The sequence below is a fragment of the Pelobates fuscus genome, chromosome 1 (assembly GCF_036172605.1).
Source record: "Pelobates fuscus isolate aPelFus1 chromosome 1, aPelFus1.pri, whole genome shotgun sequence".
Lineage (NCBI taxonomy): Eukaryota > Metazoa > Chordata > Amphibia > Anura > Pelobatidae > Pelobates > Pelobates fuscus.
Genome location: NC_086317.1, coordinates 125,540,323 through 125,552,857, shown reverse-complemented (window position 1 = coordinate 125,552,857; position 12,535 = coordinate 125,540,323). Strand labels below are relative to the sequence as shown.

Sequence of the window (12,535 nt, the reverse complement as noted above, 5' to 3'; positions counted from 1 at the left end):
TGTGAACTGTAAGACATATTGTCTGGGCGGGTAGAACCTAGTGTAGTTTGGGTTTGTGTAGTTGTCTTGTGTTAGCTGGTTTGTGCAGTTGTCTTGTGTTAGCTGGTTTGTGTAGTTGCCTTGTGTTGGCTGGTTTGTGTAGATACTTTTTGCTAGCTGGTTTGTGTAGTTGCCTCGTGCTAGCTGGCTTGTGTAGTTGCTTTGTGTTAGCTGGTTTGTGTAGTTGCTCTGTGTTAGTTGGTTTTTGTAGTTGTCTTGTGTTAGCTAGTTTGTTTTAAATATGTTTTTATTTCACATGTGTAATCATAGCATGTATATCACGTTTAGTCATTTTGGTGCCTGCACAGAGGTACTGCGTATTGTACATCTGGTATGAACTTGTACATGTTTAGCCATCGGGTGCGACCATTGCAATAGTATATTGTTCCCTGTATCTAGGTGGCTAATGCCGATATTTGTGCTGATATTGGCGTTGCCACCTGTTCATATTTGCATTGAGTAGTGAGAGCGTTTTTGTGGCTCAATGATTACACGTATATGTGATCGTGTCGGTGTAGTGTTGATGCATTCGTGTAGTTCAATACGGATGGTTTGTTGGTTTATGACTGCGTCTTACCAGGCGGGGCTGGCTCTGTCTTGGTGATGATGGTGTATGCGTGTCTGAGTAGTGTCATAGTAGTTGAAGGGCTGTGCAGCCACGTATGTTGCGTGTGTATTCTGTGGTTCTTCTCCCGTTTGGTGGGGTTTTGGGTGTCTCGGTTTGAAGTATCTGTCGCGAGTCTTGGTGTTCTGGTGGGTAGCGTATGGGGTTGTGCACTTATCGGAATAGTAGGTTATGTAGTCAGTAGGGGTTTTGTTTATGTTCGAACGTCTGCATGCATTTGTGTCTCCCTCTAGGGTGTGTGCTTGTGTGAGGCACGGTTCAGGTACTTGGATGGAATGAGAGAGAGAGGGGAAGAAGAAGAAGAAAGGAAAGAGAGAGAGAGAGAGAGAGAAGAAAAGAGAAAAAAAAGGGGAGGAGAGCACAGGGGGAGGCGGCTTGGGGGCAGGTGGGTATCTTAGCCACCCAGTCATTCTTTATCTCCCGTGCCTGTTCCGGGGAGCCCCGCTCCGCTGGTGCCCTGGGTGGTCTCCTTTTACACGCCTCCCGTGTCCTCCTCCCGGTGTTTGTGTAGATTTTTGTACAACTTCTCGATGTTCTAAAAGAAGCTGTATTGTGTAATCATACATACATATTTGACTGTTTAACCATAACCATATGTTTTTGCCTTTCAATTTTAAGATCTTTAATAGTTTGAACCATATATTATTGAAGATCTGTACATTTGATATAATTTCGTAAATTGCATAAATTGCAACTGTTATTTATTTTAACCCCCCACCCCCAGCATATTAAATACATTGTAGTATGGAAGTTTAACATTGTATTGTTGCCCATTATAAAGACTCCAAGTTTTTTCTTAGCTCCTTCTTTTTATCTGTTTATGGATTATATTGGTTGTACATGCTTAAAGGGAAACTATAGTCACCTGAACAACTTTAGCTTAATGAAGCAGTTTTGGTGTATAGAACATGCCCCTGCAGCCTCACTGCTCAATCCTCTGCCATTTAGGAGTTAAATCCCTTTGTTTATGAACCATAGTCACACCTCCCTGCATGTGACTTGCACAGCCTTCCATAAACACTTCCTGTAAAGAGAGCCCTATTTAGGCTTTCTTTATTGCAAGTTCTGTTTAATTAAGATTTTCTTATCCCCTGCTATGTTAATAGCTTGCTATACCCTGCAAGAGCCTCCTGCATGTGATTAAAGTTCAATTTAGAGATTGAGATACAATTATTTAAGGTAAATGACATCTGTTTGAAAGTGAAACCAGTTGTTTTTTGCATGCAGGCTCTGTCAATCATAGCCAGGGGAGGTGTGGCTAGGGCTGCATAAACAGAAACAAAGGGATTTAACTCCTAAATGACAGTGAATTGAGCAGTGAAATGATCTATACACTAAAACTGCTTTATTTAGCTAAAGTAATTTAGGTGACTATAGTGTTCCTTTAACATGGCATTTTAATTCAACTTAAATAGACCGACAAGCAAGCTTCCATTCAATTGCATAACTATATGTCTTTTGTCAATAATTATTTTCATACTTGGCTGCTAGTGATTAGCACAAAAATGATCCAGTTTGAAAAATACTCCAAGCATCATAACCACTACATGCCACTGTAGTAGTTATGGTGTCAGTCCAGTTGGCACCGTTCAAAACATTTTACAATGATTTGACAACATATGTGGGTCCCCTGCCACATGTTCGTCATCTAGTCTTCTCCAGGAGAAGTTGAATATCACTACTTAGAGCAAAGCAGGACAATGTTCACTGGCTAAAAGCATCACGTGAGATTTCTCGGCCAATGAGCCCAGTCCTGCATCAGCTCACTTTGCTCTCTTGATGGATGCGGCAGGTGCAGGATGTGGGACCCAAGTAAGTTGTCAAACCCTGCTGCAACAGTGTGACATTGTACCATGGGAGGATGCCAGGGCCATCTTGAATCAAGTTAAAATAGCTATTTTCATCTGACTTTTGAAACTAATTGAATAGTTGGACAGTGATTAGCATCTTAACCAAATATCTTTACACTGGACAAATGTTTGAACACATACATGATAAAACAGGATTTTGGAAGAAAAAAAAAGATCCTACAAAAAAAACCTAAAAACTTTGGTTTACTGCTTTCATTAAGACTAAAATAATATAATCGCTTTGTACACAAATTAAATCAAGAAGATTGAAACTATAATGTATGTAACAATCAACACATATCTCTCACAGTAGCAGCAACAAGGAGGATATAATGAAAGTATCCCATGAAATCTAATTGGTGTTATATACTTCTGCACCTATGTTTTATATATTATATTTGACAATCAATAACTGCGTAACTGGATTAAAGCAATCTAAAAAAACATAATAAAGTTAACTAAACTTAACGGAACAAATGAGCATTCTTTAATTCAATTACACTATGGGTCAAACTGTTCATATTGTAATTTCACTTTTTGTAAATATCTCTCAAAGTTGAATCTCACAAACTATTCACTGATTTGCAAACACCCAACCTGAGTGGGCTACTTACTTGGTATGATGCAGTGTCGGATACTGATGGACTGACTACATCCTGTTGAAGTGAATCCATCTGAACTCCTGTGAGCAGACCATAGTGAGTTGGACTTTTCTTCTCTGCCTTCTTTCTTGATTTCTTTCCCGTTTCCTTTTTGGTACTCCTTTGTTGTAACATAAGTTCCTCTTGGATTATTTTGTCATTAGTCATGTATCGTAGTAATGAGCTTTCTGTGCAAAATGAAAAAAACAAAAAGCACAAGCTCAGATGTAACAAAGCATTCATTTTGGTTGCTGCTTGTGGTATTGTGGATTGGAAAAAAGCTATTGATTTTTGGATCAGTAAGAGATGAGAGAGTTTTATATTTTCCCTTTTAGTCCTCATTACAGACAATTTCAACAGCGTTTAAGAAATAAAAATTTAAGTTAATTAAGATCAACACTGCAGTATCCTGAAGCTCCCCCATACATCTGGAAAATGCAATGCCCTATTTTGCCACCCAGAAGAAACTAATATATGCCTGTTATAAATGTTAGCCCAGGCATAGCACAAGTCATTAATAAGTTACACAGAGACTAGATAGCTTATGTTCTATTAACACGTAATACAAACTAAGGAACAGCGCATACAGAAAAATACATTTTGTAAATTTTATAGGGCTTACTCAAAATCACCTATCTCACCGAACAAATATGGGGATTCAGTTCCACCATGTGGTCATATTGTGTTAAGCCTACCACTACTACACAGTACCCCAGTATCGGTGGGTCTTACAATAATTCCAACGTGGGAGACAAATTCTATAGTGCGTGTGCTAAATAAGATAAAGTGCATTTTAATAATCTGTTGTAAGAGGATCGTGAATATATATGATGCAAAATTAATGTGATAAAAAACACAATTCAAGAAAAATATAAATATATAAAATTTAAAGCTGTATTTTTATGTGCACGCTGTTCCTTAACCTCTATTATGTTTACATTTTGGTCACTACGGCAGCACCATTCATGCAAAATGCATGTTCCGGGTGTGCCCCAATTCCCTTTTTATTTTTACTATGTTCATTTAATGTCAAACAAGATAATAAATAGCTGTACCTTCTTGAAATTTCTATTTCAGGAACACTTCAAGCATTTAACCAGTTCACTTCGTACAGCAATTTATTTTATCTACTAAACTGGTTTTGCCAACCTGGGCCCTGATAAGCATCTGGATTCCTAAATGTGAGTGCAGTATACTTTGTTTGTGAATTATATAGTAGGAAGGGTCAGACACAGAACACAATTTCTATGGACTAGCTGGCCTGACCCCATCCAACCCACTGGACATTTACATTTGGATTAGTCGTTGAGTGTGATGGGAAGGATCTAAAAGCAGTTAAATGTCTTGTGGCTCACAATGGACATGCTTCCTCTGACGAAGGTGCAAGCTAGCACTGAAACGCATGTTTAGCGTTTCGGACATATCTTTTATTTGTTTGTTTTTTCTCACCCACAACAGCTTTGGAGAGTTTCACTCACTAGTGGAGGCAGTCTCCCAATTTCTAGCAGCCTTTCTCCTTTTTCTTGCAGTGCGTGTAGGGAGTGTGATAGGGGCTGTAGTGTTTGGGGGGACATGGACTGTGTGGGTGATAGGGGCTAAAGGCTGTACATGAGGTATAGGGGCTCTAGCGAGTATGTGAGTGTCATAGGGGGTTTAGAGAGGATATGTGATAGGGACTGCAGTGAATGTTCGGAGGGTAATAGGGGCTGCAGTGAGAGTGTGTAAGTGGTGGGATAAGAGGGGCATTTGCTAGTGGGGGTAGACAGGAGTTGTTGTTTTTTTAAACATTTGTCTACACTTTTACACACAGATTGGGCATGTTTCCCACACTAAACTTAAAAATAACTTACTGCATAAAAAGTCTGTAAATTAAATAACAGAAAAAAGTTAAGAAAAAAAATTACAATATATTAAAATATATTGCAGTAAAATATACATAGACATTGAATATGATTTCAATGGCCTAATTTAAATCATAACAATTTTTTTTGTAATTAACTAACCTCTTCTACTATCACGTTTCATTTTAGTGGGATCTTCATAGTCCCCTACCCAGTTGTATTCAACAGGCATTGAGATTGGTCGCAGTTTGCCTAGTAATAAAAAAACAAAACAAAAACAAATTAATATATATTGCCACGTCTCGTTTTCACATTTTGGTTACATACTGATTTAACTGGCGTGGCATGAAACTATATGAGCTTACTAGGAGCAATGCTAAAACCATGCTTATACAATGATAAAAGATATACAATTTAATAAAAATTATTATGTAGAAGTAGATCAGCCTCACTGGTGTCTGAACTACTAAGCACTTCGTTAAAACACAGTTACCAAGTCTTGCAAATGTAATCTGCACCATTTTTAGAAAGATCCTGGTCAGTATTATGTCTGGTAGAACAAAGAGGTGTTAATTAAAGCTTTGGTTTTAAATTAGAATATGACCGACAAACTGTTTTAAAATAATGAAAGACTATGTGTTCTTTTGGAAAAGTTCCATGTACGAAAAAATACCATCTGCGAAAAACAAGGCATAGCAAGCATGGAATGCAATCATGAGTATTACTGGGAAAATAAGAATATAGCCAGACTATCGTAATGTGTGTTCTATTTATATAATATTCAATATTGTCTACTGGTTATAGAGAGCACCTGGGCACTTTATATAGGACTCATCCCAAATGCCTAAACAGAACTATTCATTCCTACCTGTCACTGACATTTAAGATGTTAAAGACGACCTATCGCCAATATTTACATCAATCTCTGCATCTTCCAAAAACATATTTATGCATGTTTACTCCTTCAATGCTAAGCTTTTTATATTCAGAACACAAGTATGTAGTTTATCTTAATTGCCAGGATTTCATCAAATAACAACAGAGAATGTTCAGTATGCAGTTTTTGCAAAGTCATACAAGACCTAGGATGCTAAGGTACTTGCATCTTGGGCACCTTCCATTTCTCTGGTGATCTTGTGGTGGGAGCATGACAGATATATGGGTGCAGCACAACTTCCATTTATATTCTCTCAGCACATACTGTAGTAATAATATTAGGTTGGATATAAGAGTCACTGAGAGAGGGCTTCTGGAAGAGAGAGCTATATGCCTGGGAAAGAGCCTTCCTGATCCCACCTAGACCTTCAAGAATTATGGAAAAAAACTATGATTTTTTTTCTTTTGTTTGTCTATTTTTTGCCAATCAAACTGTGAGATGTGGTGGAGATGGGGGGAGGGATGAGTTTGTTGGCGAAGCATTGGTGGGGGAAGGAGTGAGGTGAGATATGTAAAAAAAAACAATAGCAACGGCAATCTGAAATCTGGTACCAAAGGTCTGAAGAAAGGAAAATGTAGTAGTGGATATAGAATATACGCTATTTCTAGGTCTTCAACTTGAGAGCATATGGGCCAGTGCAACATTCAAGTTAAATACAGGTTGCATCAAGGCACTCAGAAGAAGAAGGTTACATGGTGGTCTTCCTCTTTTTTTTTTTTTTTTTTTACTGTCCAGTTGTTATTTAAGCATTGAGTAATTCAAGGATTTTACTATTACCATGACGTAAAGTCATGATTTTATTAATGACACGGAGGCGAGTATTATGCTGCACTCTTTCTTTATTTCCCTCAGCAGCAAAGAAAAAACTTTATAAATATAACAGTAGTAACATTAACAGTCTTAGGTGTATTCTTCCTAGTAACAGGAACAGCCAATCAGGAACACCCAATCAGGTTCCACTTCTCCAGCATAATAGGCTCTGTCAGCCAATCCTGTTCCTCTTTATTTGCAGTCCCGAAGTAGTAAAGTGTCCAACCGAACATAAAACTGTACATGAAGGAGTTTTCCGTTTCGATGTAGGGTAGATTAGGCTGTAAAAGAGGAGAAATATGGTAATACCTTAGCATCAAACTGGGTGTATGCATAATCATAGGTATTTGAGCTAGTGTTTGGTCAATGTTTGTCCAAGGGGATATTATTTAATCTGTATATACTGGTGAACATATAGACAAAAGACTATCATAGTGAAGACTCACCTGGTTGCAAGTATAACTGTAATTTAATAGTCTGTAAAATGACTTACCGTAGGTTAACTTACCCAACTCCCGTCTACCTTTCCACCGTCGTCGGGTGGGAGGGAGGGATAATACTCGCCTCCGTGTCATTAATAAAATCATGACTTTACGTCATGGTAATAGTAAAATCCTTGAATTTTATTAAGACACGGAGGCTCCTATTATGCTGGTTTAAAGCTGAGAAACCACCGTTCCTGCGAAGTGTTGTATTGGTTTGAAGTAGAAATCACGGAAGGTGGTTTCTGAGGACCAGTCGGCTGCTTTCAAAATGTCTTCCAGGCGGCAACCCATGGCAGAGGCCTTGGAAGCCATTGCTCCTCTTATGGAGTGAGGAGAAAATATGGAGGTGTCAATTCCTGCCGTAGTCATGAGCCACTTGACCCAGCGGGCTAGAGTCGTAGTAGACACCGGTAGGTGTGGTCTTTGGAAAGAGATGAAGAGTTCATGTTTATTTGGGTCCCGCAACGTCATGGTGCGCGTTTCGTAGAGTTGTAGGCATTTAACCGGGCATAAGAGAGGCTTGTCAGGAAAGGCTGGGTATGTCACTCTCTTTGTCGAGCTTTTAGTTCTCCGTGATATATCAAAAGTGACCCCTTCTGGCGTGTAGGACCGTGCGGTGATGTCTAACGCTCTAACATCTGAGACCCTTTTGCAGGATATGAGGCATAGGAGCATGACCAGTTTTGCCGACAGTTGCTTCAACGATAGTGATGCATTATCCGGCCAAGATTCGAGGAAAGGAGGATAGTGGAGACGTCCCATAGCACTGAATAGCGTGGTAGTGGGGGTCGTGCAAATCTGATGCCACGTATGAGACGGCATACCAATGGGTGGCGTCCTATCGGTGCGCCATTGATGCCTTGGTGTGCGGCCGAAATGGCCGATCTGTAGAGGTTCACCGTACGGTATGCTCTGCCGTTTTCAAATAATGAAGTTAAGAACTGCAGGATCGAATTCAGAGGAGCCGATATGGGATCCAGGTTCCGTTCCATGCTCCAATTGTGCCATTTGCTCCAAGCAGATTTATAAGCTTGTCTCGTGCCGGGTGCCCATGCGCTCTCGAGAAGTTGGAGAGTTGATTCCGAAACCCCTTCGATTGAGTAGGGTTCCCGGAAACCAGCCATGCCGTGAGATGCAGTAATTCCTGTTGAATCAAGGGGTGAGGGGACCCGTCCGGGTCTTGGAGGAGATAGTCGAAGTGAGGGAGAGTGCGGGGTATGTCTACCGCCATTTCCAACAGAGAAGGAAACCATGGTTGAGGCGGCCATAATGGTGCCACGAGCACTGTCGTTCCCATCTGTTGCCGTAGGTGTAATAGGCATCGGGGAATCAACGCAAAGGGAGGAAACGCGTAGTTCCTTGTGTAGGACCAGTCTTGGGTAAATGCATCTGTTGCCAGTGCTTCTGGGTCTGGTTTCCAACTGAAAAATCTGGGGAGTTGTTTGTTCAAACGGGAGGCGAACAAGTCCTTGTCCAGAGGGCCCCATAGGGATTGGATGTCTTGAAAGACCCTGGGATCCAAGTGCCAGTCGCTGGAATCCCTGAGGTGCCTTGAGTACCAATCCGCCGTTGTATTGCAGAGGCCCGGGATGTACTCTGCTGTGACTGAGATGCCCTGTGCCAAGCAGAACTGCCAAAAGTCTCGTGCCAGATTCGCCAGGACCTTGGATTTCGTCCCGCCCAAGTGATTTATATAGCGGACTGCCGATATGTTGTCCATTTTCAATAGGATGGCACATCGGGCTTGAGTCGTTGAGAAACTGTGGATTGCAAAAGAACCGGCCAGAAGTTCTAGGCAATTGATGTGAAGCGTAGATTCCATTTCGGACCATCTGCCACCTGTAGAGATATTGCCACAGCGTGCACCCCAACCGTGCAAGCTCGCATCGGATTCTATTACTATGTCTGGTGTGGTGCCGAAAATGGCCGGGCCATTCCATGCTTCCATATGGGAGAGCCACCATCTGAGTTCTGTTTTTGCCTCTGTGTCCAGAGAGATCATGTCCGTGTATGAGGACCCGTCTCTCAGATGAGAGGCTTGTAGGCGCTGTAGCGCTCGATAGTGTAGAGGGCCCGGGAAGATGGCCTGGATGGAGGCCGCCAAGAGGCCAATCACTCTCGCCAATTGTTTTAGGGAGATCAGGGGAATCTTCAGAGTGCGTCTGATTTCCTTCTTTATGGTGGCCAATTTCGCAGTCGGCAAGTGTAGTGTCTGTAGAGTAGAGTCCACGACGAGGCCCAAGAACTCTATGCGTTGTGTAGGGGTCAGGATGGACTTTTTCCCATTGATCAGGAAACCCAGGTTCTGTAAGAGATTCTGAGTCCACGTCAGATGGGTCTTGATAATGTGGTTGGATTGACCCATGATGAGGATGTCGTCTAAGTAGATTATTAGACGAACCCCTCGACTTCGAAGTAGGGCCACCACGGGTTTCAGGAGCTTCGTGAAACACCATGGGGCTGAGGATAGTCCGAATGGGAGGCAGGCGAATCTCCATTTTCTTCCTTGCCATATGAATTGGAGGAAGTTTTGGTGTTGACGTGCGATTGGTATAGTGAGGTAGGCATCCTGTAGGTCTAACTTGACCATCCAATCCGACGGTTGGAGGAGATCTCGGAGGCAGTGTATGCCTTCCATTTTGAAATGGTTGTAGGCAATAAAAGTGTTGAGCTGTTTCAAGTTTATCACTGGGCGGACGCCGCCGCCTTTCTTGGCAACTAGGAATAGGTTGCTCACATAGCCTGGGGTAGTCATCGGGATCTCTAAGATGGCTTGTTTGTGTGCCAATTCTGAGACCTCCTTGGAAACAAGGGAGGCGTCTTGTTGGGAGAATAACATTCCCCGTGGCGGGGAGATTTGTACTGGGAGGGACAAGAACTCTAAGGAATACCCTCTTACCGTGTTCAATACCCAGGCATCTGATGAAATGTGTGACCATACATGGAAAAAATGTCGGAGTCTGCCCCCCACTGCCCCTAGGGAAGAAGGAAGTAGGAGATGACTTACCATAAGGTCGTCTGCTTGGTCTGGTGCCACGTGATCCACGAGCAACCCATGGCCGCCCACGTTGTGGGAAGAAGGCCGGGGTGTTGCGGTGCTCCGTGAAGGAGGTTTGTCCAGTGTAGGAGCCTCGGTTCTGTCGGAATGAACCTCTGTTAACACGGCCGGACAGACGGCTCCTGGCTCTTCCGGCCCCACCAAAAACCTTAGGGTGGAAAACTCTGCGCATGTTTGATTGCGCCTTGTCTATGGCAGTAAAGGTATGTACAAAGGAGCCAAGCTCCTTGACAAAATTGTCTCCGAACAGGAGACCACGGGCCTGGGTGCCCGGCTCGGTAATAGCCATATTTACCAATTTTGGCTCTATCTTTAATAAGATCGCCTTGCGACGCTCTGTGGCTATCGCACAGTTGGCATTGCCGATCAGGCAAATTACTCTTTGAATCCAACCACTTATGGCGGTACGATCTAAGTCTTGGTCGTTTTCGACCATATCAAATATTTTGGTTGCTGGGCCCAATATATCCAGTAATTTATCCTGGCAATTGCGCAGGGAGAAATCGAGGCCCTTATTAGGCTTCCAGCCAGTCTTGCCCAGGAATTGGACGATTTTTGGGTCTACTGCAGGTGTTCTGCAGGCCTCGTCCGGGACAGTAGGGCGTGGGCATTCTGCCCGTAACTTATTGCGTGTTGCCTTATTTAAAGGCTTGCGAGTCCTTGATGCAACGTATTTGGCCACATGGGCCGAAGGGGACCAGTCTGCTGACCTTGGATGACGTAGGTCATCGGGGTCGAACAGGGGTTCCCCATAGGGGTCAACTAATTTGTTTGCATCGTCTGGGACCTTAAGCTCCATGTCAAAAGATTCAGATGGAGGCGTATTATGCTCTCTGAGGTCATGGTCTTCGACCAGATCATCGGATTCGGGATCTGATGGATCCTCAGTATCCATGCAGTTTTCCTCTTCAATCTCGCTGAGATCTGACTCAGAATCTAGTTGGGCTTTTGCCCGTTTCCATAACCTAGCCGATTTTGCCCGGCTAGTGGCTCTTTTGCGCGGTGGTATGTTAGGCGCGCCATCTGTGACAGGTTTGTAGCTGTCCATCTGTGAGATTGAAGAGTGTTTGGTTTTTGCAGTGGCCTTACGACCAGTGTGAGGTTGTGAAGGGACCACTACTGGCAAGGCCTGGGTAACGGTCGGCTGAGCCGATTTCTGTGCCTCAAGCAGAGCCTGTGTAAGCGTCTTTGAGAAAGATTCAGACATCAATCCCATGGCCGATGTGAGGGCCTTAGTCATAACATGAGACATAGTGTCGTCAATCAGAGACTGCATATCAGCAGTGGGAGCAAAATCAGCGGGGTTAGCCGCTCCAATTTCAGATACCCCTGTGGGTGTTTTAACACTCCCTGGTTTGGTGACAAGGGACCCCGAAGGGGTGGGTAAATCTTTCTCACCAGGCATGCTTAGTATGACACTGGTAGTAATAATAAAATCTGAGCTGAAACTAAAATGGGTTGATTAACCCAAAGGAAAACAATATACCTTAAGAACAAAATTAATTACTCACATAAACTTCAAACTAACAGCAGTATCGAAGATTCACAGGTAAATAGGAAAATAGCAAGGAGGGAGCAAAGAGCCGTCCGACCGCCACTACAGCTTAAACCCAACTCCGAGGACCGGACGTTGGGGGTGGAGCTGTGTGAGAGCGCGGGAAGGCAAAGAAAATGGCTGCCGCGGGCGGCAGAAAAGGAAAGAATAGGAAGATTTAGCCGGTAAGTTGTGCTCGCGGCGAGCAGGGCGAGCAGGGAACCGGCATCTGAGCTCCGTGAGTTCCGCGGTGATGGCGGTCACTCACGGCGCCAGTAATGAAATGGGGGCGCGAAGCGCCGAGTGCGGTTCCAGTCGGCGTCCCCGAGCCGCTCGTTAAATTAGGCTCTGGGGACAGGCTGGACCGCGGAAAGGTTAAAGTCAAGAAAACAGAAGGAATCAATAAATGAATTAAAATACAATAACGGTATAATACTAATAGTAGTAATAATAATGAATAGTAATAACAATAATAGTTAATAATAGTAAAATGATAATAATAATGATATAATAATCCCACAGTTAAGGAGCTGAGGGATCAGGTATACTTAACTGAGGGAGCAGCAAAGAAAGAGGAACAGGATTGGCTGACAGAGCCTATTATGCTGGAGAAGTGGAACCTGATTGGCTGTTCCTGATTGGCTGTTCCTGTTACTAGGATGAATACACCTAAGACTGTTAATGTTACTACTGTTATATTTATAAAGTTTTTTCT

At 42.9% G+C, this 12,535-nt stretch overlaps 1 protein-coding gene across 1 annotated transcript in view; it reads right to left on the bottom strand.

Moving 5' to 3' along the window:
* The window catches only part of CNKSR2 (connector enhancer of kinase suppressor of Ras 2), a 354,304-nt gene that overhangs the window by 116,488 nt on the left and 225,281 nt on the right, over positions 1-12,535 (bottom strand). The window contains exons 14-15 of the mRNA XM_063450253.1: positions 5,159-5,248; positions 3,129-3,343 (exon numbers count right to left, since the gene is read on the bottom strand). Of these exons, the coding sequence (XP_063306323.1) occupies positions 3,129-3,343; positions 5,159-5,248 (305 nt within the window). The remainder of the gene's footprint in view (positions 1-3,128; positions 3,344-5,158; positions 5,249-12,535) is intronic.